This window comes from Mycteria americana, chromosome 11 (genome assembly GCF_035582795.1).
Source record: "Mycteria americana isolate JAX WOST 10 ecotype Jacksonville Zoo and Gardens chromosome 11, USCA_MyAme_1.0, whole genome shotgun sequence".
Lineage (NCBI taxonomy): Eukaryota > Metazoa > Chordata > Aves > Ciconiiformes > Ciconiidae > Mycteria > Mycteria americana.
Window position 1 is genome coordinate 16,616,799 of NC_134375.1, and position 23,462 is coordinate 16,640,260.

At 36.2% G+C, this 23,462-nt stretch overlaps 1 protein-coding gene across 1 annotated transcript in view; it reads left to right on the top strand.

The window, feature by feature from the left end:
- Window positions 1-23,462, top strand: part of SUCLG2 (succinate-CoA ligase GDP-forming subunit beta) — a 135,393-nt gene that overhangs the window by 55,410 nt on the left and 56,521 nt on the right. Inside the window, exons 3-9 of the mRNA XM_075514001.1 lie at window positions 4,601-4,700; window positions 4,829-4,919; window positions 10,838-10,990; window positions 11,969-12,058; window positions 14,454-14,550; window positions 20,285-20,446; window positions 21,959-22,101. Coding sequence (XP_075370116.1) covers window positions 4,601-4,700; window positions 4,829-4,919; window positions 10,838-10,990; window positions 11,969-12,058; window positions 14,454-14,550; window positions 20,285-20,446; window positions 21,959-22,101 — 836 coding nt within the window. The remainder of the gene's footprint in view (window positions 1-4,600; window positions 4,701-4,828; window positions 4,920-10,837; window positions 10,991-11,968; window positions 12,059-14,453; window positions 14,551-20,284; window positions 20,447-21,958; window positions 22,102-23,462) is intronic.

Here is a 23,462-nt window from a genome sequence, read left to right on the forward strand (position 1 = left end):
TCATTACAAGAGAGATCAGTGCATTTTCCAGTGATGCTTTGCTGCTGCTGCTGTACTGACGGTGCTGCCAGGGTTTGGAGTCAGCCCTTCTCCTGTGATCAGTTGTGTAACACTGGGGTAAAAATACGCTAATGTAATACTGAATCAGGTTCTGCATTTTTAAAAGAGGTGCAGACACTAATTAATTTTCACAGAGCCCCTGCAGATAGAGAAGCCGAAATGCTGAAAGTCGCATGGTGAGACAGAAATGTGATTAGGATTTCATGCGAGACCTCCTGCCTTTCAGTCCCATGCTCTAATTCTGTAGTGTAGGATGCCTTGCCAAAGTAGTCCTGAGTACTCTCTGATAGAAAATCTTTTGTTCATAAACAGGCAAGAGTGAGGCCTATTACCATGCAGTCTTACATTGTCTGTTCTTTACAGGAGTTTATTTTTGATAAGCTACAGCACATTTTAATATAATTGTTAACATGCCTAATTTTCAGTCACACAGTCGTATCAATAATAATGGGAAGTTGTTCACAGGTAATAAATTAGCATACCAAATAACGAGCAGAACTATGGTTCTCAGTATATTGTTTCATGATCAAGAATTCAGTAGTTAAATATACACAGCAGTGGGCTGAGAACAAGCTGTTCATTTTTGCTGCAAGCAGTACCAGTGGACCAGAGTAATCATAGCTCCCAAAAGCAGGACTGATTTTATTGATTTTAAATAGGCTTTCATTATAGAATTGAGCCTATTACAATTGCACAGAGTATCACTGCCGTTTGTATTCGCAGCGCTGACTGAAGGGAAGGGGATGTATTGTTGAATGCAATGTAGAAGATGCTTGTCCCTCGGAGTGTTATATTCTGTTCTGCTGAAACATCTGAATTTATTTAAAAGAGAAGTACTTCAGGCTTTTTCCTATGTGATTAGATTTAATTTTTTTAGAAATGTGGTTAGACCTAACTACAATTGTGAAATTTTAAACTCTGAGGACTTTTCTGAGGAGTAAGGGTCTTATTTATTGGCATCTGACTTAGGGACATTTTTTAAAAGGACTCTTTGGAAATGTTCATGTCTCTTTTTCTGTAGATTAATGTAAAAAAGACAAATACAAGATCCAGTGAATAAACTGTTAAGTCTGAGATATTAATGTATTCAAGTTATAATTAGTTAAGAACACATGCTGTTACCAGAAATGCATCATTAATCTGTATGGAGCGGTTTGCAACTATTCTCTGCTAAATTAGTGACACTTGAAAGCAGCCTTTTTTTTAATTGTTTTGAATGATAAAGAAAATTTTAAATCTGTGACAAAAAAAAAATCTATGCACACTTAAGCAGTCTGTTTTGTGGTTTGGGTTTGGTTTTTGGGTTTTTGTTTTTTTGTTTTAATTTATACAAAGGCTTGTCAGTCAATGGACATAAACAGAAGTTCATTAAAGCCTTAATTACCAAATGCAGTGCTGTTGAAAATGTTGTACTATACTTCATGGTGGTGTAAAGACATGTTGCTTGTGCTAGGTTCTCTTCAAATCCAGTATTTATAACTACACAGCCCTGCTTAAACATTTTTGCACTGTTACTACAGCAGTTTGGAAGGGTGCTAATGGAAATTAATTACAGCTTTTTGGTTTTAATGGGTTTAATACTGACTTTGCATACTGCTTTTTAGATTATTTATTTTTATTAGAGCCTACAAGTGAAGGTAAATTACTGTGTATATCCCAGCTAAAACCACATTTTTCTTTTGGGGTAGTCTTTCATAACATAATTTGGGAGTTCAGGCAGGAGATAGCATAAAAACTTTGTGAGAGCATTTCTAGAAATTGGCTCTTTAAATAAAATGGTGATGTTAAGTAATGAATCAGCTTAGTAAGTACTGACTGATCAAGCCTAGTTACTGTAAAATAAGATCTGGCTGGTTTACTTCATTTTACAGAGCTTGGGCAAATAACTATTGAATTAAATTGCTTCCTGTTGGTTTCCCCAGGGCAAGAAGAACCTGCTGTACTGTGCTCTGCTGAGCTGCTATATTGATTAGTTCTTCAGGTCTAATCTTTACATGGCTATGCTTACTTTCTGGCATGTTTGTTTATGTTTTTGACAGTTGTTTTTCTGAAGTTATTGTATTGCCTTGATAGTCCTCTAGTGGATTATAAAAAGGTACACATTAATTCCTTTCTCTTACTTCATTTGTTGTAGCCAAATGAAGACAATCAGCACTCGTGCAGTGTGCTGGTTAGGAGTGAGGGTAGTGATCACCCACGTAATTGATACCACGTATCACTGACAATCAAAACTCACATTGTCGGGATGGTTGGCACCTAAAATGGATCTAATTAAATGCTTGTAGCATCTATTATCAGTACTATATTAGATTCTTTATCACAGCAGCTATTGTGATTTTAGAGTTTGCTGCTGCAGGTTGGGAAGTGATTTATAGTTTTAATTCATCTTAATAATTTGTGTGCTTAGGAAACACTTGATATAAAACTTTTTGTTGCATTTAAATTTCCTTGTTATCTGCCTTGGAATGGCATGAATAATGGGGAGCCCAGAACATGAATATATTGGAATGCATGAAGTATTTTCAAGGAGAGTGCTTTTAAGGTTCAGAATGATGTATGTCAAATGTTACTGAATGGATAAACATGCGGAGGGATTTTGCCTTGAGAAGCCTGGAAATCAGGCATCTCTTAGTACAGTACCGCCAATAGGTATATTGAAAATGTGTTTCTGTCTTAATACAGGAAATAGAATATTTATTTCATAATATTTATTCTAGCCTAAGATCCAATTTTTTTTCTAGTTGCTGAAATTTATTATACTGGAACTTTGAAATGGCGCTGTGTCAGAGCTGGTCTGCACCAAAAATTGCCACACCTCCAAACTTATATTTAATAATCTGTAAAATATTTTTATGTAATGCAAGCCTAGAAAGCCTGTGTTTGTTTGAATGAAAGTATCAGTATTCTCTGTGCCACTTGAACAGTAAATCTGTCAATTTAATGACAAATTGTCATGTTTTCTTGCATACTTGCATAGAATGTTGTGATTCAAGGTGTGACCTAATCCAAACATCACTGAAATCAGAGATTTCCACAGACTTCAGAGGGAATTGACTCAATCACAAAAGGATAACAATGTTAGCCTTTTCTAGGCACCACTTAACGATACATTAATATTAGGATCACAGACTTTGTGAAATACCTGGCAGTATTATGATAAATGTGCGAAGTGACAGTACTCAGTATTAATAAACATCGTACAGGCACCTGGCAGGTCTTTATGGTTCAAGAAGCTGCTATGGTCCATGGAGCTGCAGAGATCATGAGTGATGTTCTTGTTTGGTTGTTTTTTTTCTTTTCCCCTTTCCCCCCGATTTACTCTGTAAGTGTGTCAGGATTGGTTCTGTTTGGAACCTAGGTCTTGGTGCAATTACTTTTGACACTGTGTCTTGCTGCACTTTCTTATTACTAAGATACTGTTGCACTCACATTGCCAAAGATTCAAGTGATGCCTCACAAACAGATGAACATGTTTTCACAGCTACTGCCCTTGCTCTACGCTTACCTGCCCTTTGGAGATGGGGATTTCTTCTAGGACCACATCCATAGCTTTGCTTACATGCGTTCAGAGCAAGGAATGGAATTTATTTTCCTTGAGGAGCATTTGTTTGCTGTGCATTCAAGACAAAATATGATCTGATTCACGTTTTAAAAACCATGCCAGAGTCTAAGCTGTCAAACTGTATGCTGGTTATATGGTTTGTGGTGCAGGCCATGTAGCATTAATAGCATGGTTTTGATCTAAATAATGACATATTTATCCAGCTAATAAGTAGTGTATATTTAGCCTTTAACTTCCTTGAAGAATTCTTTTTTGCAAGGTGTCGTGGTTTAGCCCCAGTCGGCAACTAAGCACCACACAGCTGCTTGCTCACCCTCCCCCCTGCTGGGATGGGGGAGAGAATAGGAAGAGCAAAAGTGAGAAAACTCATGGGTTGAGATAAGAACAGTTTAATATTTGAAATAAAACAAAATAATAATAATAAATTGTAATGAAAAAGAAGACAACGGGGGGGACAAAACCCAAGGAAAAAAAAAGTCATGCAACTGCTCATCGCCCACTGACCGATGCGCAGCCCGTCCCGAAGCAGCGATCGCTGCTCCCTGGCCAACCCACCCAGTTTCTATACTGAGCATGACGTCATATGGTATGGAATAGCCCTTGGGTCAGTTTGGCTGTGCCTCCTCCCAGCTTCTCGTGCACCTGGCAGAGCATGGGAAGCTGAAAAGTCCTTGACTGGTGTAAGCACTGCTCAGCAACAACTAAAACATCTGTGTGTTACCAACTTTATTCTCATACTAAATCCAAAACACAGCACTGTACCAGCTACTAGGAAGAAAATTAACTCTATCCCAGCTGAAACCAGGACACAAGATTGCTTTATAAAAATGCTGAATTGACTCTTGTTTTATTGTTCACTAGTTATGAACAAGTATTCATTGTTTTTAAAGAGTCTAACCTGGAAATGCTTTTTAAACTTACACTAACAAGCTCAATAAATGACACACAATAGAATAGCAATGTGTTTTTCTTTTACAGAGGCAAAGGAAATTGTTCTGAAGGCACAGATTCTGGCTGGAGGGAGAGGAAAAGGTATTTTCAATAGTGGATTGAAAGGAGGAGTTCATCTAACTAAAGAGTAAGTCTTTAAAATTGAAAAAGCATAAATAAATTGCTTCTGTTGTAATATTTAAGCTGTTTGCAATAGCTATGTGACTGTTTCTTTTAATGTCTTTCAATAAACTAACCTTTTTCCTTTGTTTGTAGCCCTAAGATTGTTGAACAGCTTGCTAAACAGATGATTGGGTACAATCTGTCAACAAAGCAAACTCCAAAGGATGGTGTGACAGTTAAAAAGGTAAGATTTTTGCCTCTTGAAAGTTGAGAACTGTATTCAGCTGCAATTTTGCATTAATATGCTGGGGTGTATGACATAGATTTATTTTTTTCATTCCTTCTCCAGTGCCTGATTGATTGCATCTAGTTGATGAAAGAAAAAAAAAGTTACATTTTCTTTCTTTGTGTGTATGTATTTTGTCTATCAATTTCAGCATACCCACTGGTGGAAAAATAAATTCATTTCTGCTACCTGTGTTAAAGGGAATCCTTTGTCATAGGTTCATCCTTTGTCATAGGTTCAAATACATACTAAATGCTAGCATAACTGTATATAGCATTAACTGTACATGCTTATTGACGTTCTACTTAGAGAAGTAATATATACACGATTACCTGTAGTAATAATATTATCTGTATTTCATTCACCCTCAGCTTTGGGCGACTGTTATTAAAGATAGGGACAGATGACTGCATGAGAATTATCTCAATTTAAAAAAAAAAAAGTGTCTAAAAATAGATTCTTCCTAACTTGTTGCAGATACAGAGTAAAATGTGGTCATGGTAGTGGTTCAGCTAATACGTGGTAATTCATTTACCTACGATGGTGCATACTGCAAGGTGCCAAGATTTACTTCAGCATAAGTGTATTGCTCTGTATTGGCCTAAATAAGAGAAGCATAGATAGCCCTTCAGCAAGATTCTCCTTTACCTTAGTAAAATTCTGTAAGTCAGCAAATCCTAGCAATTGCCTATCTACTATATATATTTTTATCTCTTGCTTTGTTTTACTGAGCAAGGATCTTCATACAGGTATGTAGTCAAGAGCCACACTGTATTTGATGCCAGGAGATAATTTGGCATGAGCTGAAAAGAACTGCAGTTCACTTTTAATAAATCGTGAACAGCTTGGTATATTAGCATAGAAGGGGAACACCTGTCTGGAAAGATACTGTCTAATGAGGGCTGGAGGAAGGTGCTCAGGCAGTTCTTCTCTTGGGGAGCAAGGAGAGCAGATTACCATCACTCCTCATAGTTGTTGTTAAAAAGAAATACTAGATATTAAAAAGCAGGAACAGTATTACCATTAAGGTGTCTGTCAGAGATTGTGATAATACTACGGATATAAAAAAGGATATACATTTCCCGTATTAAGGCACTCTGCTTTGAAAAATTTGTATTGTAAAAGCACCTTGCTTTTATAAATTCTTTGGTTTTATTCCTTTGCCCTAGTTGACCTACTTTGAATACATCAAAACAGGAAATTTCACTCTTTTGTCTGAGTGCAAGTCTGTTCATTCATTTACATATTCAGTTGTGAAGAAGAAACTTCTAATTTTCTTTGAAATTTATAGAAATGAAAGGAAGGTATGGGTGTTGGGTATTTTGAAATGGATTATTCAGAGGATTTATATTAAGATGACTTTTGTACCATGTATAGATTAGCTATAGAAGATTTAACTTGTAAGTGCTTTACTCCCCATCCACATGTTGCTTTATGAATAAACAATAGTCAAGAGAAAGCAGCTAGGGCATAAGTGAAGTTTAAGATGAAGTTTGCACTACTGAACTTAAGATATTTATTTTGGTGGTACAGGAAGCTGATCGTCTGTTGTCATAGACTTCCATTCTGATTATAGAGTTGGCTTGTAAAAGGCCTAGACCAATTCATATCTTCATCACATACATATGTAACAAGGTAGTAGTATGTTTTATGACATTTTTGGTGTTGAGATCTTTATTCTTGGTAAGTTATGGTAAGAGCATACACCCTATTTTAAATTAATTAATTAATTAATTAATTACAGTTTGGCCAATGGTATGTTAATGTTTTCCCCATTGCTTGTTAAACAATGAAGAAAGCATGTTTAAAATGTTGCACCTAGGTCATCCAAAGACTATCTCACAGAAAAATTAATGTATTTTAGAAGCATTTATCTTTTCCAAAGTTAGCTCACTCTAGGATCCTCGAAGTACTTAAAGGAGTTGAGGCATTTAGGTGTGCAGTGTCGAGACTACAATGTCAAACACTGAAATTTTAATCAAGGAGCAAACTACAGTAATATGATTAAAAGTATGAGTTTAGCTATGTCTAAAATGTCATTTAATGCAGTGGGTAGTTAATGTACAGAAAATGCCGGAGAGCCTCTTCGAGCTTGCTAACAGCAGTGGGGAAGTAGAGAATTAATAGCAGGCATTTTTGTTCTGTTTCAAGGCATATGCTCTCTGTGTATGTGTATGTAAGAATAGGTGTGTGTACATGTACTTAAAGAAAATTGCAGTTCACGAAGAGAAGAAAAGGCATGTTTTAGGTTTTGTGGGTTTTAAACTTTTTGGTGTTCTGGAAAGTTTGAGTGAACTCATGTTTTAAAAAAATTAGGTAATAAATGTCTTTCAGAAGGAAAACAGTTAAGTCGCTGCAAGCAAACAATGAGCTAGTGTCAAGTCAGGGACTGGAAGTCACGTACCTTTTACATGTATTTGTAAGGAAGGAATAAAATACAGAAATTTTCTACAATTAGAGTAATTGTGGAGCAGAAAATGGAGTTTTCAGCTTTCTCAGCTTGTGCACCTACTACAGAATTTAAAGCATGTTTGTGCTTCTTTAGATTGATGTTTCTTAAATAAATAGCACTCTCCTCAGTTCCCTCATAACGTGGAAGCTATTTTGTGAGTTTACATAAAATCCTCTTATGGCATCTTGGAATTTGGAGAGCCTGGTTATCTGAGAAGACAGTCTTCTCTTATGACAACCTGAGAATTTGCTACCTGTGTTTTCTCTCCAAGCAATAACAGAATTAACATTTTGAATATTTGATTCATTATAAAAGAGCTGTTATAGTTACCCTCATGAAATCAGATGTGTGACTTAAGCTTTTAGGTAATGTTTTGTTTTTAAGAAGGAAAGCTTGAAGTTATCAGGAAATTTTAAAGAAAACTGATTTTTCCCCAGGACGTTTTAAATATAAACGTGATGTGGTTAAACAGATAATGATGCTTCACATTCCTTATCATAAGCAAAACAGACAAAATATGAGAAAAGCCAACAGTCTGTAGATTCAATTTCACTACTCTTAACTGTTCATTAACGTGTTTGTATTAGTTTTGCCATGTGAATGATAGGTAGACTTCAACAAATAATATTTAAAGACTTTGAACATCGATTTCCCTGGCTTTGCTCTGCATCAAACAGGGAGGATCGTGAAGGAAAGTAACTGGTTTTTTTTGGGAGAAATGAGAGATGTTGCATAGTCTAACAATTTTTACTCTACAGTAAGCTTGCCTGCCTACAAAGTAGATAGACTCTCAATAGTTTTCTGAATTAAGACAGAGAAGTATTTGACAATGTTGACATAATTAGCAATAGTGAGGACAATCACTTGGGTTGGAAGTAGCAGTTGAAAAGACACCTGATTTAATAATGTAAGTTCCACCTGCTGTGCTTGCAAATGTATTCCTCAAGACTTGTTGAGTGGATTCCCATCCTAAGTCTGGCCCTGATCCTGAGCACTCTGGAAACCGTCTGGACAACTCAGACAAGATCCAGTAGGATCAGTTGGTTTTATTTGACCTATGTCTAAAGTAATTGACTCACGTTTTTCAGATACGCTGATGCAGGATATGTAAGAAGGTGAAAACATGCATGCAGGTAAAAAGACTAATAGTGGCAAATCAAGGATGCTTTCCATAACTTTGCTTGTTAATTTGACAAATCTTGGCAGGTAGCTGACGAGTTATGTTTCTGAAGTTGGCTTTTAGCATCCCTTTATAGTAGCCTAAAATAGGCAGATGTTTTTAAGTAGTGTGGTAGTTTTCTACATTCTTAGTTGTCTCCTTCACCCTAGTTTTCTTTACTTTGCATTTGAACAGTTGTTTATTTGAACTATTCCTTTACATGACCCTATGTTCTATGAATAAAGCAAGATAAAAGTAGAAGGAAACAAAATTACAATAAAGACAATTTTTTCCAAGTCAAAAAACACATAAAGAAATAGCATCTCTCCTTCCATTCTGAGCACAGAGGGCTTTATTTAATTCCTTGTCTCTTACTTTTTTTTCTGTCCTGTTAAGATGTACAGCCTGGCAGAAGGTAAGTACATTCTTTCTTATGTACTCCAGAGTAGAATGTCAAAAAAGCGACTTGGGTGAAAGTATAGTGTATCTTTCTTGTTTATAGTCCTTGAACTATGAAAACCCCAGGAATACTTATTTGATGGAAAACATCTTGCCGGGTAGGCAGCGTTTTAAGACTGCAGGTGTATACATGCCTCTCAGATCTAAGGATTCTGAACTGCTGACTGATAGAATGAAGTTCACCTTATGTTTCATTCAGAGTGAAGATCTTAATTTACAATTATTGTTCAAAACTGTCGCTTTATAAACAGACCACCTTAGAAAGACATTGCCACTTAATCCTTTTTAATTATATTAATCTTAGGGAAGTGATTTTCCTGATTTCTGCTACTTCCATTGAAAGACAGGAAATAGTAGCTCTGCTAAGGAAGAATGTGGTTGATTGTCAGAAGGAGAAGCTATAGTGCTAATTAAATTGCAGACATGGCTGCTCAACTTCCAGGTTGAAAAGCAAAACCGTAGTGCAGAGCAGAACTGCAGTCTTTGCACCTGAGATTATGGCACCTGTTATCATCATAAGGAACAATTAGTAATGATCACATGCAGGTTTTTTTTAGGATGAAGACTATTCGGGGGAATGGAGTATTCTTGCATCAAAACATAGTTTTGTGAGTCCTTTGCCAAGTGTAAAACTACTTAATCTCTGAAATTGCTTTAATAGCTATTGTTAAACTATTGCAGAAACTGGCAGTTCAGATGAAGAGGAAGATATAGTTATTGTAATACTGGAATGGAAAGGACTTTGGCTTTGGCATATTTTTGGGAGGAGAGAAAAAATTGTAACAAAGAATTTGTATGGGCCATTTTGCTCCCAATTTTAATGTTAGTTCTTGTAGATTCCAATCATGTAGGATTTGAATCGTCTTTTTCATTGTGTGCTGAGGTATCTGTCAGATATTGGTACGAAAGGGCTCTCTAGTTTGTAGTAATAAATAGAAATGGGTAGCTCTTTGGAAAAATAAATTTTTATGTTTCTAGAATGTGCCAGTATCTGAAGGTTACACATCTGCTTGTGTCTCTAAACTGAAAGTAAAAAGCTGGATGGCAGAATTATCTGTAAACCCATTTCTGCAGGAAATACTTAGGCAGGGCAGGAATTCAGTGCTGAGATTGTAAGTGTAGCATGGCCTTCTGTCAGAATGAGGGAGAGAACTTAAGCCTGAGGCTTTACTGGTAAGGAACGGCGCTACTGATGCGATGCATCAGAAAGCCAACGTACCCTCTCTTACATCTATGTGATTTGCAAGACTGTAGTCCCTTGTGACTCAAGTTTTTCTGGGGGCAGCATGTTAAAGTGCTTGTTGGGAATAAAAAAGTAATATGGAGGTCCCCTATTTGGACACAGCAGCAGCTCCGATTCTCTTCTTGGAAGAAAACCCAACAATTAGATTAGGTGTTCCTGGTTTACACTGCTTGTTACGTACCCCAATGAGAACAGCAGCATCAGGGGGGTCTCTTGTTTAGGGAGAGAGGATTTCTTAGGAAAAAAATTCACTGGGCTGGAATACCTTGTAAAAGCAATGAAACAAACGTTTCTTTTCAGGTTAGCAAGTATCAAACTGCTGCATTTTAAGGCAATGCAGAAAACGTGGGCCAGAATGTTCTCTGCTTGATCACAGCAGAAGGAAATAGTGTCCTTCATTGGTTCTGTTAATTTTTAATTGCTTTTTACATTGTGAAAGGTTTTGCAACATTCGCTACTCTTGACACCTCAGGGAATCAAAGCTATGTTCAGATTAAGTGTCATCAGCTAGATGGACCAGTCAGAACTGTTGCTATTTTTTTCTTCCCTGTATTCATTTTTAGGTAATGGTTGCAGAAGCACTGAATATTTCCAGGGAAACATACTTCGCAATTTTGATGGACAGAGCCTGCAATGGACCCGTTATGGTTGGCAGTCCACAGGGTGGTGTTGACATAGAAGAAGTTGCAGTTACTAGCCCAGAACTTATCTTTAAGGTATTAAAATATTTTACACTAAAAATTTTCCTTGTCAGTTATCCAAAAGAATATATTTTTTTGCCCCTTTCTCCTTCCATTTTTCCTTCTTCCGTGTATGGAAAGAATTCAGTAAGAACCATAAAAGTTGTGTTTCACCAAATAGAGGATCAGACCTGTCATCGAGAAGATGAATGAAGCATGTTTAATATCTGATTTTGTTAGTGTTTGTGTCTCCAGCTCAATTTAGAAAAAGAGCTTAAGTCTGTCTGTTACATGGTATGTTAAACTTAATATCTGAAATGTTTAATGAGTGAGTTTCATTTTAAGGAAGGTACACAGTTTTTTCACAAGTGGGTCAGTGCCCATATGGTTATTGTTTCTGTGGTTATTTTTTTCTAATTGACGGAGTTGTTAATTATTTCTTTGTACCTGGATGACTCTTGCATCTGAAATACAACTGTTGTAGTTGCTTTCTTAATGATCACTACATTTAAGTATTTTTTTAATGTTGCTGTGGCATGATAATGACTAGACAAGCTATTTATCTGGGAAAATAATTGATACATTCAGGTATAATTATTCAAAAAATTGTAAAAATATTTAATATTAATTTTAAAATTATATAAACTTCAGTGTTACTGGGCAGTGACACCATTGCCTTGAAAATATTCCAGAAGATGTCATAAAAATTAACAGACTAAATATTCGTCAACGCCATCTGTACAGTAATTAAAAGTGAAAACTGGTGTCACATTGTCTTGTCAGCATGCCACCCTGAAGAATTATATATTTTTTGGAAGGACTGTTTCATAGTTGGTATGGTAATTATAACATACCCTATAGGCAGCTGCTATAGCCTCAGTCTCAGAGTACTTTGGCAAACAGCCATGCTTTAATTACTAATTTGCAAATGTATACTAAGTGTTTTCCTTTTGAAGTTATAAATCTCCATTCAGATTGAATATTTAGTTATATTTATGCATGTTATTGTTACAGGAGGAAATAGATATTTTTGAAGGTATAAAGGATCATCAGGCATCGCAGATGGCAAAAAATTTGGGATTCAAAGGACCTTTGCAACAGCAGGTAACTTGACTCCCTCAGTTTTTATGGAAGACATTTTAGCCCAGCTATACAATAAATGCTTTCCAAATAGACATGAAAGGCTAAGTGTCCATTAGATCAGGACCGTTTTGACATTTTAAATATGAAATTGCACCTATATTAATTATCATCAGGCTTTAGCAATTGGAATAAGGTCCTTATTGTTCCAGAGTGAAAGTCCCTGGTCTTTGCAGCAATTGATGACAACATGCTGTTACACCACATGGGATTCTTTTGATTTCATTGGAATTCCATTAGAGCTCAGTGAATTACATGGGTAGAGCTTTTTTTGAAAGTTTGGCCCTTAATATGGGGAGAAGTAAAAGTGTATCTCTCTGTGCAATTGAAGCCTTTTTTTTTCCGAACTTGAACTCAAAACCAAAAGTCTGCCAGCTTGTTGTCTTTTTCAGTATCTTTTTTTTACATATATTGGAATTCCATTTTGTACACAAATACGCAAGATATTTTGCCTTTATGATTCATTTTGCAGAGAAGAAAAAGCTTGTTTTAAGCTAATTTTGCCTGGTTTTTTTCCATAGTATGAAACTGTAATTTTTTTAGAACTCCTTTATTTTTAATTCAGCAGTTTTAATTATTTTCTATCCCAACCGTGCAATTAACAAATGCATAATCATTAAGTTGATTAACACACATTTGAAGATTTAGCTGTATATCTAATGAGCAGGAATGATTATGTAGAACCTTTCAACCTTTGAAGAGTTCTGGTACTTAATAATTAACAGCAATACATGGACTTTTCAACAATATATTTAAATAATGCTGCAGTGAATGGATTTCTTTCCTTGTGCCATCAACTCAAAGGAACTTACTGAAGCATAGGGACATAATTTTTATTCAGACAAATCCTAGTATTTACTTGTACATTCGCTATTTCTAGGTTGGGATTTTATGCTTTGCCTCAAAGAGGCTTAGTGCTTGTAGACCTTGAGAAAGAGAAATGTTGACATTAAGCTGCCTGATTCAGAGAGGTGCTGAAAGATGGAACAGCCCTTAATAAAAGTTAAGCGATTCAGGTGGTCTGTTAAAACGACAGCAGTGTACTAGGGCAACGACAGTGTTTCAGGTTGCCCAGAATCAGTGTGGGGTTGCACAGTGGGACTTCCTCCCTCGTGTCACTGTTGATAGCCGTACTCATGTGGTATTAGAATAGTTTGTCAACCAGAGTGTCCATGCGAAGGAAACTGCTGCCTTGGTGGGTGCAGATTTATAACTGATAATTTTTTTAAAGTCAAAACCACTGAGAATGCCTCAGCTGATGACTTTTGAGCAGGGAAGACTTCATAAGCAATTTGTGTGCTGCTTCCAAACTGTAACTCTTTAAAGAGTCTTAGATATGTTGGTCCCAAAACTGGACACAGCATTCCAGGTGCAGCCTTGTCAGCACTGAGTAGAAGGAGGCAGGAACATCCCTCACCGTGTTCTTCCTGATGTAGTGCAGTACTGGGGTTGAGTCTTTCCAGTTGTAAGGTTTTCTTTCTTATGAATGGCACTGTGGGAGAAAGCTGACTTCTGTTTTTTTATTCTCATTCACTTGGCTTATTAGGAGAGGTCCCAAATATTTTTGGTTTGTGTACTTCAGTTAACTGATCAGTAATGAAGGAACAAATTTGAATGGTTCTTTATTAGCGCACTTCCTAATCTCCAAACTTATTTCAGCTAATAGGTTGTCAGTGTGTAATGAACCAAAGGGATTTTTTTATGCATGTTCATGTTGCTGCTGTTTAAGTTGTTCTATTAATGGAGGAATATTATAAGAACAAAAGACTTGGAAGTTAGTAGTCAGTCACAATAATTTCGGCCACAGAACCAGTCACAGAGATAGATGGTGAGGAACAACAAGGAACAAGCAAGAGTATCTTGTAAAGAGTAAACAAGCACGCTTCAGACATAATTTCTTCAAGAAAACATTTCAGACTGATGCAGGAAGGAGAAGTGTATATTTTTCTAAAGTCACTAATGTGCACATACTGCTTTATGGTTTCTGAATTTAGACTGATTAACGTGAATGCAACTTAGATCTCAGCATACTGGAGAGTATGTCATTATGAACTGTTAGGCACTTTTCAAATTAAACTTGTCATAGTAATTGTGCTGTTTATTTTGTAGAAAAGCTCCAGTTCATGTAGTTTTTAAATGCACATTTACTAAATGTTATGCAATATTATAATGCTACATTATATCTATTTTAGATACTATATAAATATGATTAAGAAAACAGAAATAAAAGCAGTAATTATCTAGAGCTAGTGTGCAATTTAATACATTAAAAATAATCAATAATGGTTTACCTTTGCCTTGAAAACATTAACTTCTTATTTTTCTGTGTGGTAATTGTAAATCGTTTGATCAAATTTAGGCAGCAGATCAAATTAAGAAGCTGTATAATCTTTTCTTGAAAATTGATGCCACTCAGGTTGAAGTGAATCCCTTTGGTGAAACTCCAGAAGGGCAAGGTAAGAAATTGAAGGAAACAAATGAATGCATTATAATTCTGTATTTATGCAAACTATAAATTAAATTGCATAGAAGGCTGTAGCAGCAGCTTCGAATTAATTTCATTTTGTAATGTAATTTAAGCAACATTCATAAATATTCTCATGGCAGATTTTACATTTCAATACCTTTTGTTATTTCATCCAAATACTGGAAGTGTCGGTTTCTACATGTTATGCTTGGTGAGAAACAGCAACATTTTCTGCTCTTCTGCTCTTTGTACAAAGTTGGGTTTTTCTTGGTTTTGTTTTGTCTTGGATATTTTTTAATTAATGTTTCTAGAATTCATGAGATTGTGGGGAAAGAAACTTGCATTTTACATTCGTAAACATATAAGTAAGTTAAAATTATAAGTGCATGACTCTGCAACCTACTAGAGCACAGGAGAAATTCCAGCTGGAACGGACACTTAGCTACATCCTTTGGGAAGAAAAAGGGTAATTGATCTGCTTCCACCATGAATACAGGGCTAAGAAGGTATAGGGTAAATAAAAGGAGCTGGGTGAGCTTTCGTGTCATTCTAGTAGTTGGTTTGCCAGCTGAAACCTTTCTTCCATTTGTCATTTTTGTCCCATTAACGGGGACAGAAGAGGGACTAAAGATGCCTGTGGTATATTGAAATAGGGTAGGGCTGATCCAAGTGGATCATAGTTACCACCCCGCTGTTTCATTTGATGGCAGACTATTTTTACCCTTGCATTCATTCCTAATGCCAATATTTTATGGTATTCATGCCCCCTCCCTTTTTATTTCTTCTCTTTAATTTAAATAGATAAAGGTGAGAAGTTGTGGAGCTCGGGGGGAGCTAGCTGAGACTTCAGTGTCAAAGGCTGCGGTTCACAAGCACTAGTGACTTTCTAGCAGACGCCCTACCTACAGTATCATTTTGTGATTTGAGAGAAGTCTTTGACATTGGGAAGTGCTGGTGGGTGTTTCTTGACAAACATTGATAAAGGATACTCGAGAAAGACAATTCCAGTTTTTAACCAACTTTATAAGATAGGCCTATAGATTAAAGTGGAAATTAGAAAATAGAAAGAGAAAGCTTCTACCCATTTTAACAGACAATAGGAATGTGGCTGCTTAATTACAGTTCTGGAAACTTTTGGTAAAAGATCACTGCTATGTCAGTTAAGACCATGAGCTCCTCATAGGATTCAGTACCTATTGAAAGAATTAGCATTTTAAAAATACTTTTTATATTCCCACAGCTAGTTTGTAAAGTAAAGAGCTTTTCACTAAAAATCTGTATTTTTGGCTCAGTTGGTCAGGAATTCAAAAGCTGAATTGTGGCTAGAAACTATGCAGTCTATTCCAATTGTCCAACCTTGTTTTCCCCTTTTTATTAACAAACCAAGTGCAAAAGAATTGGCAGACAATTGTCCACAGCTTAAAAGGAAAATTCGGCTTGTAATGTGCTCTAAAAAAGCTCTAAAAGAAGTAAAACAAATCCTGCGCCGCCCCATTTTATTAACACATCTTATAAAGTGCTGCTCTTTGTTATAAAATGGGCTCTGGGACAGTAAAATGCCCTATTGTAAAGTGAAATTTTTAAAACAAATACAAAAAGGAATATCTTGTCTATTAAAGTATATGGCGATAATTCAGAGACGATAATGATCAACTATGTGGTCAATTTTTTTTACATAATGAGCTGATTTCAGGTTAAACTAAGTTAGAAGAATGTATTTATGACCTAAATGTATGCATTCTGCTTTTTGAACCTTTCTTTCTGACCTTTTCCAAATTCCTTCTCGGTTGGGTTTTTTTTGGTGTTCTTGCCACCAGAATCCTTTAGCACTCTGGATAGAGTTTACCTCATGAGAATGATTTCCACCAAATGCTTGAACTCTTTTTATTTGAGTATCTTTCGCAGCACTGTGCGCTCAGATTTCCAGCTCATTTGAAGTACCTTAATAACGCGCACATTGAATCAATAGTTTCTGCATTGTAAACCTCACTCAGCTTAATAAATGTAAGTCAAATTCTTAGCAACTAACTCTAGCTCCATTGGTTCTTATGCAATTTGTGAAATGTGTACTGGGGGAGAGAGACAGAAAGCCCTGCTGTTGACCAGTGTAGTTCTACTGCAGGCTGTATTTTAAATGGAAATGGACAAATTGCCTTCAGAACTCAGTAGACTGTTGTTTTTCCCTGCCATTTAAATAGATGCATTGGCTTCATTAAAACCAGTTGGGAATGAGATGAGAAGGACATTTTCATTTTGTGTTGCACAGTGAAGTTAAAGCAGAGCAATGAAATAGGGCCTTGTAAAATGAATGGTCTGGATTTTTCAAGGTCTAGCAGTGTGCAACACATGACAGTTTTGACCTTTTGGGGATGAATGGGACCTTTAAAATAGGTGCAACAGAAACTGCTGGAACTTTCCTGTGGATTATGATGTTCACTTCAAAACAAATTCATTGGTATGTTTGTCTGCTATGACTGATGTGCTCACCGGGTTTATTTTATGGGTTCAAGACCACTGATACTGTAAAAACAAAATTTCCTTCCTCAAAACTTGTTGAAATAGTTTTTTTAGTACAATAATTGACCAAGATACCTTAACACTACAGGGCAGTATGAGGATACTCAGTAGTCCTTACGCTCAGACAGATGTCAGAAATTGGGACATCTATGACAGTTGCCTTCTATCAGGCAGAGAAATGAGCTTGAGGTGAGCTGTTTGTGCCAGGACTAGGCTGTTCTGGTATTCACACTTGCTGGTTCAAAACTGGCTCAGGTGACTAGTATAGAAGCACTTTACTATTCTGTTATTTTGGCAGAGCAAAGGACAAAATCCCCAGTTCAGTACCTGCATCATCTCAGCCATGTAATCCTGCAAGGAAGACCTTTAATTATGTCTTGGGTATTAGTGAGTGGACACTGTAGATGTGTGTAGACACTGAGAAGGAAAAGAGAAGGGCAGAGGCAGCGCTAACAGAATAGGGGTATCACTGAGGTGCTGAGGATGTATTTGGCTGGGTACCAACACAGAGGGGAAGTTGGTAGACAAGTAGGGGCAAGTGAAGGAGAGGGCAGTTGGGAACGAGACGAAACAAAACTGGTGGTCCTAAAAGGTCCTAAGAACCATGGTGTTACTAACTTTGCATCCTTGCTGGAGTACTATGAGGTGGCACTGTGGAAAAAATGAACAGATTTGAATAAGTTGCCAACTTAGCTTTTCTGGAATGGCTGTGCATATTTAGTGATTAAGCCACAGGGCTTAATTTGAGGGATGGTAGGAGTTTTTATGCTGTTTTCTCCGAGGTTTTTCCCCATGTGTTTCACATCCAGGAAGCTGAGGAGCAGAAACAGAGTGGGTTTCAAGCTGTGAAAGCCATGTTACTAGCAGACATACACAGAAGTCTTCCTGTGCTTATTTCTTTTTTGCTAACAGTTTCTCCATCTGAAATGTCTTAAAGAAGAATAAAGATAGAACAAATGGAAGAACATTCGAGTAGTTAGTGCAGTTGTTTCTAATGATAAAATATAAGTCTCTGTTTGAAGACCATTGTTCCTGTCAAAGTAACAGTTAAGATGGATTTATTTCTTGCTGTGTTTTGTGTTTTTCACTTGTGTGAATTTCCATAAGAAAATACATTGTTGTATGTATTTCCTTTTGTTTAATTTTGTAGCAGATTCTTTGGGTCAGAAGCCTGTAACTGCCAATTTCTTTGTGGTTTTTTGTTTTGTTTGCTCTCAGTGTAAGCTGTTGAATTGGCAGATGACAAAAATCCTACACTTCCAGCAAAAACAACAGAAATACTCCATGAATATAAGTGTTGGAGCTTTCTTTGATATTTGTTTAGGAGAAAATTTCATTTGTATAATCTATCATGCATGTAACAATGTGCTTTTGATGGTGAAAATGGTTTGATAAATATTAATAGGTGTTTTCCCTGCTACTTTGTACAGCGTGGCCTTTGTTAAAGATGAATGTTCTATAGAAATGAGATTCTATTAATGTGACATTGAGGATGTTCGTGTCTAAAGTAAACAGAGCTCTGAAACTGCAGTTTTACTCTAGCTTTGAGTTGTTATAGCTTATTAAAGGAACTGAAAGCTTGAAGAAAAAAAATGGTACAGGTCTTAGTTCATCATTAAAAAAAATTAAAGCAGCTCTAGTACAGTAGAAGCATATTATAAACTTCAGACATTTCTCCTTTTGGCAGATTCCCACATGATGATTGACCAGGTAAGGTCTAGACTCTTCCAAGAGAGATTTATTATATGCAAACACTCATTAATAGTTTTCTGAAACTGCAGTCACTGAAACTAAATTTGATCATGTTTTAATTTAATCTGGTATTGGTTACAAATCAAATGTATTTAGAAAAAACAGAAAAACCCCAGCAACATCAGAAATCCAAAGCAAGAAAACCCAATGCAAATCAAGACATACGATTAAGACTCTCCTATTTGTGTAAATGTTTTGTTTGCTGTTTGCTTAGATATTTTCTCCTAAGTTAAGCAATTGTATATTAAAAAAAAAAGAGAGGTATTTGTTCACCAAAAAAGATTGTGTGATTATTTATTTTAATTGATGGTTATCTATGTCAAAGACTAAAAATTGTCTTTTTAATTGTAATTGGCCTTTAGTTGCAGAGGCATGTACAATGCTCATGAGCAGGTGCATACTTACCATGTATGTGTTTCAAGGTCAATATGAGTCAAAACACAGCAGAAAGAAAAACTATTCGATTTTTCTGGGTGCAGCATTTAAAGGCCCTTAAATCTGACTGGTTTGCATTGAGAAATCAATTAGAATTCAGTCAGTAATTATAATCTATATATATTACAAACCAAATTACTTAAATAGTAAAATGATAAGCATATAGTCTTACATTTACTTAGAACACTTTAATCTAATGAGGTGTTTGCCTATGCAAACCCATAGAAATTATAAGTCAGTAGATAGGCAAATAACAGTTCACTCTACATGCATTTCTTTTACTGTTTGTTTTTATGTGACTATTATGTCTACTAGCTAGTCTTTGGTATCTATTATTTGATACAGTCAGGTTTAGCTACTTTTTAATTTGTTTTTACAACCACAGCAGATGTTGACATTGATGAGAAGTTTTGTATTTACTTTTTAAATTTTCTTTATTTAATAGTCATCTTTTGATCATTTTTAACATACATTGGCTTAAAGTTCTTTTAATTTAGGTCTTTAGGGAAATAATGTGTGTATAGTTAATAACATTATAAATTAAAAATATGGCTAAGGAAAGCATTTTGTATTGCTCAACTGTAAATAAGTGCATGTTACCAAACATTGCTTTGGATTGCTAACCTGTTACCTGTTATATCTGTCAGACTTTTAAAATACTGCAAGTAGACTATCTTATGAAATTACTGCAGACCATCTGTCCACATTATAAAAACTGCCTTCATAACTTATGGGAATTTTCTTTAAAGCAAACTTAGAAGATCATCCCTTGACAAAAGCACATGACTGTGTAGTGTGGAGATGCTTGCTGTACCTTTTCTCATTATAAGATTTGAGGAAAACTTACCCTTCTCTACTGGGCTCAATGCTAGAACTTAGCTGATCATATGTTGGAAGCAGCATTAGTCCCTAAGCAACCCTCTCCCCCTCCCTGCTGTAGTAGTTGGTGTAATATTTCAGAAGATCTGACTAACTGTAATCTCTAAATGCCTATATGTTGTTTTATATTTTTTCTTTAGTTGTTTGTTTTGATGCCAAGATAAACTTTGATGACAATGCAGAATTTAGGCAAAAAGAAATATTTGCCATGGATGACAAGTCTGAAAATGAGCCTATAGAGAACGAAGCTGCCAAATATGACTTAAAATATATAGGACTGGATGGAAATATTGCTTGCTTTGGTAAGAACAAATAAATCCAAAAGGCATTTGAAGACAAATTCATACTTGTTCAGTGTATAGACTTTGTTTACATTTTGACATTCAATCCACCCTTGACAGTATTGCAGTCTATTTTGCTGAGGTTGTCTGTCCTTCCACAAGTTCTTGCAGGAATGAAACTGAAATTGTGTGAAACTGTGATGAAGGCCACAGCAGCAGACTGGTAGGGCATGTGTGATGTCAGAGAGAAGACAGGCAGAGGGAGAAGCCTGTGGGGTTTCTACGTTCTGAATTTTTAAGCTGATGCAATTGGTCTTTCCAGTAATTAAAACAAAACAAGAAAAGTCATCAAAATTTGGTCATTAATTTTCAAAAATGAGACTGTGTTACTCAGAAGGCATTGCAAAAGTCTGTGTGTAAAAACATGATATTCCCATTTACAAATGAATATTGAACTCCATTTCCCTGTAAGGAAAGCTGCTAAAGAAGCTGCTTGGTTGTTCAAACGAAAATACCAGTTTCTTATTTTCCTCAAGTTTCTGTAAAACAGAAATTACTCTTGTGTTTAGAAGAGATAAGTAAAGAAGTCAGCTATGCTCTAAATACTTTTCATTTTGTACAAATTCTTTTAGCCAGTACAACATTTTATTATGAAACTAATTGAATTAGTCATTTTATCTCAGCTTGGTGCAATGACTGGTTTCAGAAAATGTCCAGTATTTGCATTTCTTTGATGTGTACTCTAACCACAAATCTAGAAGATACTGATAATGTGTTGCAGTTGATTCAGTAAGTGACAGTGAGATTTTAATCTCAATTTAAAAAAAAACAAAACCAAAAAAACCCCAAACAATAATTGGCAACACTACAGTATTTTTTTTTTAGTATTAGATATTGCTGTTGAATTACAGGTGATGCAGAAGCCTTACTTTGTCTGGCAGGAGGCAACTTACTGGGGACAAATAATTCACATCTACTTTTCCTAGTTTAGAGGATGTTCGTGCCCTTGGGAATGCTTCTAGACTAGTACAAACACAAAATAAAAGGCAGTTTCAGGAGAATCTGATATCTGTCCCCAAAATATCTGTTTTACAGTAATACAAAGCATCATCTATTGCTATCAGAATGATGGGAGGGGAGCTTAAGGGGTCAATTTGTCCTCCATGTCTCGTGACACAATCACTATTCCCAGAAGTTTTTGTGTCTCTTTTTTTTTTTTTTCCTTTTTACATGAGAAGTTTTTGCATTTCCACAATTACCATTCCAGTGCTCATACATGCTTATGGGAAGGTGCACATCTAAGTCCTAAAATTGATACAGTCGTAAAGAAATCTAAATGTTGATGTGTATGCACTAGATTTTGAATTGTGTGTTGCATTGAGTATCCTTGAATAGGTACTGACCTATTTAGAAATAAATATTTATGTAATGTTTTGAGCCATGTTATGTGGTTGTGCTGATATGTTTTAAGCCTTTTCACAAATCTTTTATACTTTTATGTGAAATATAAGCACTTGATATTTACAATTACAGTCAATGGAGCTGGACTTGCAATGGCAACATGTGATATAATATCTTTGAATGGTGGAAAGCCAGCCAACTTCTTGGATCTCGGTGGAGGTGTGAAAGAAGCACAAGTATATCAAGCATTCAAGCTGCTGACTGCTGATCCAAAGGTAAAAAAGTTGGGTTTGGGACCAGAAACTGCCCCATGCAGCAATATAGCTGTGTTACAGGACTATGAATAGTATGCTGAAAAATACAGATAATGGTGTGAACATCGAGGATGAGTTACTAAAGGGGCGATCCAAGAGGAAAATGATTTCACTGTGAACCACTGGACTGACTTTTCAGTTCCTGATCCACACTCAGGTTTGATCGGTCTTGAGTGGGTGCTTTCTCGAGGCAGTACAGCACAGAAATGCAGACATGGTAATACTGGGCATTGCAGTGCTGAACTTTGAACATCTGGCTCCTAAAGTGGAATTTGTGGGGAGCTTTAGATACTTAAAATTATTCCTGACGGTGTATTGCCACAGTAGAGTGAGAAGGAAAATGTAAATTAAGCAGATAGCTAATACTGAAGGCTGATTTGTACTCTTTGAAGCTCGAATTTTCTAAAATACCTGATTCTTCACTGCAGGATAGTAGTCTGTGTTTAATTAACATTCAGAGGCTGGAATCATAGCCTGGTATGTTCTAACACTTCCTTTTGCAGATGGAGGTGCAGTTGCTCTTTTCTTTTTGAACAACAAGAGAAGACATTAGTCTGTGTGTATTGAGCAGAAGTTATTTCTAGAGATGCATGTTAGCATGCTGAGGTCATTGGTCTGCTTTGCAGACAGAAGCAGAATATCTGCTGAGAGAATATTGATCAGGCGTAGGCATTGGAGCAGTGCCAGCTGACCATCCCTGCCAACACGGAGTTATGCTTTTGTGTGTAGCCAGTACTTAAGTTGCTGTAGATTTTTTTACTAATGAAAATCTGTCGAAGGGCTTTGATCATCTTTTCCATCTCCTGCACCTAAGCATCTCTGCTGAAGTCCCAATTTCAACATTTTGCTTCTTTTTGTGGATCTGGCTTTATCTCCTTTGTCTCTTTTTTCTGTGCTTCCATCCGTTTTCCTCATGTTCATTGTGTCTGTAATATTAGCTGGTCTAAATACCACCTTCCTGTGAAAATTGCATCACTGTAATTGTATACCCTGAGCAGCAGTAAGTGGCAAAATGTTGTGACTTTTCAAATAGAGGAGGATTTTGTTTGCAGCAAAATTTCAAGGCAAAATCAGGAAGAAAATTTACAGTAGAAAATAAGCACAGTTCAACTTCATATTGTAAGTTCTTGGCATTTGTAACTCTCCTTTTATGTTTTTAAGGCACATAGTACCTTGACGGCTCAACTGTACTAGAGTCATCTGCAATATTTAAAACATTCTTCCTGGGTCTTTTTGCACTCCCATAGACCCGAGTCGTGTTGACCTTTTGGTTGTAAAGGTCTAGATTTATGTTCTTCCCAAGACCCACAGGAAGAGAACTG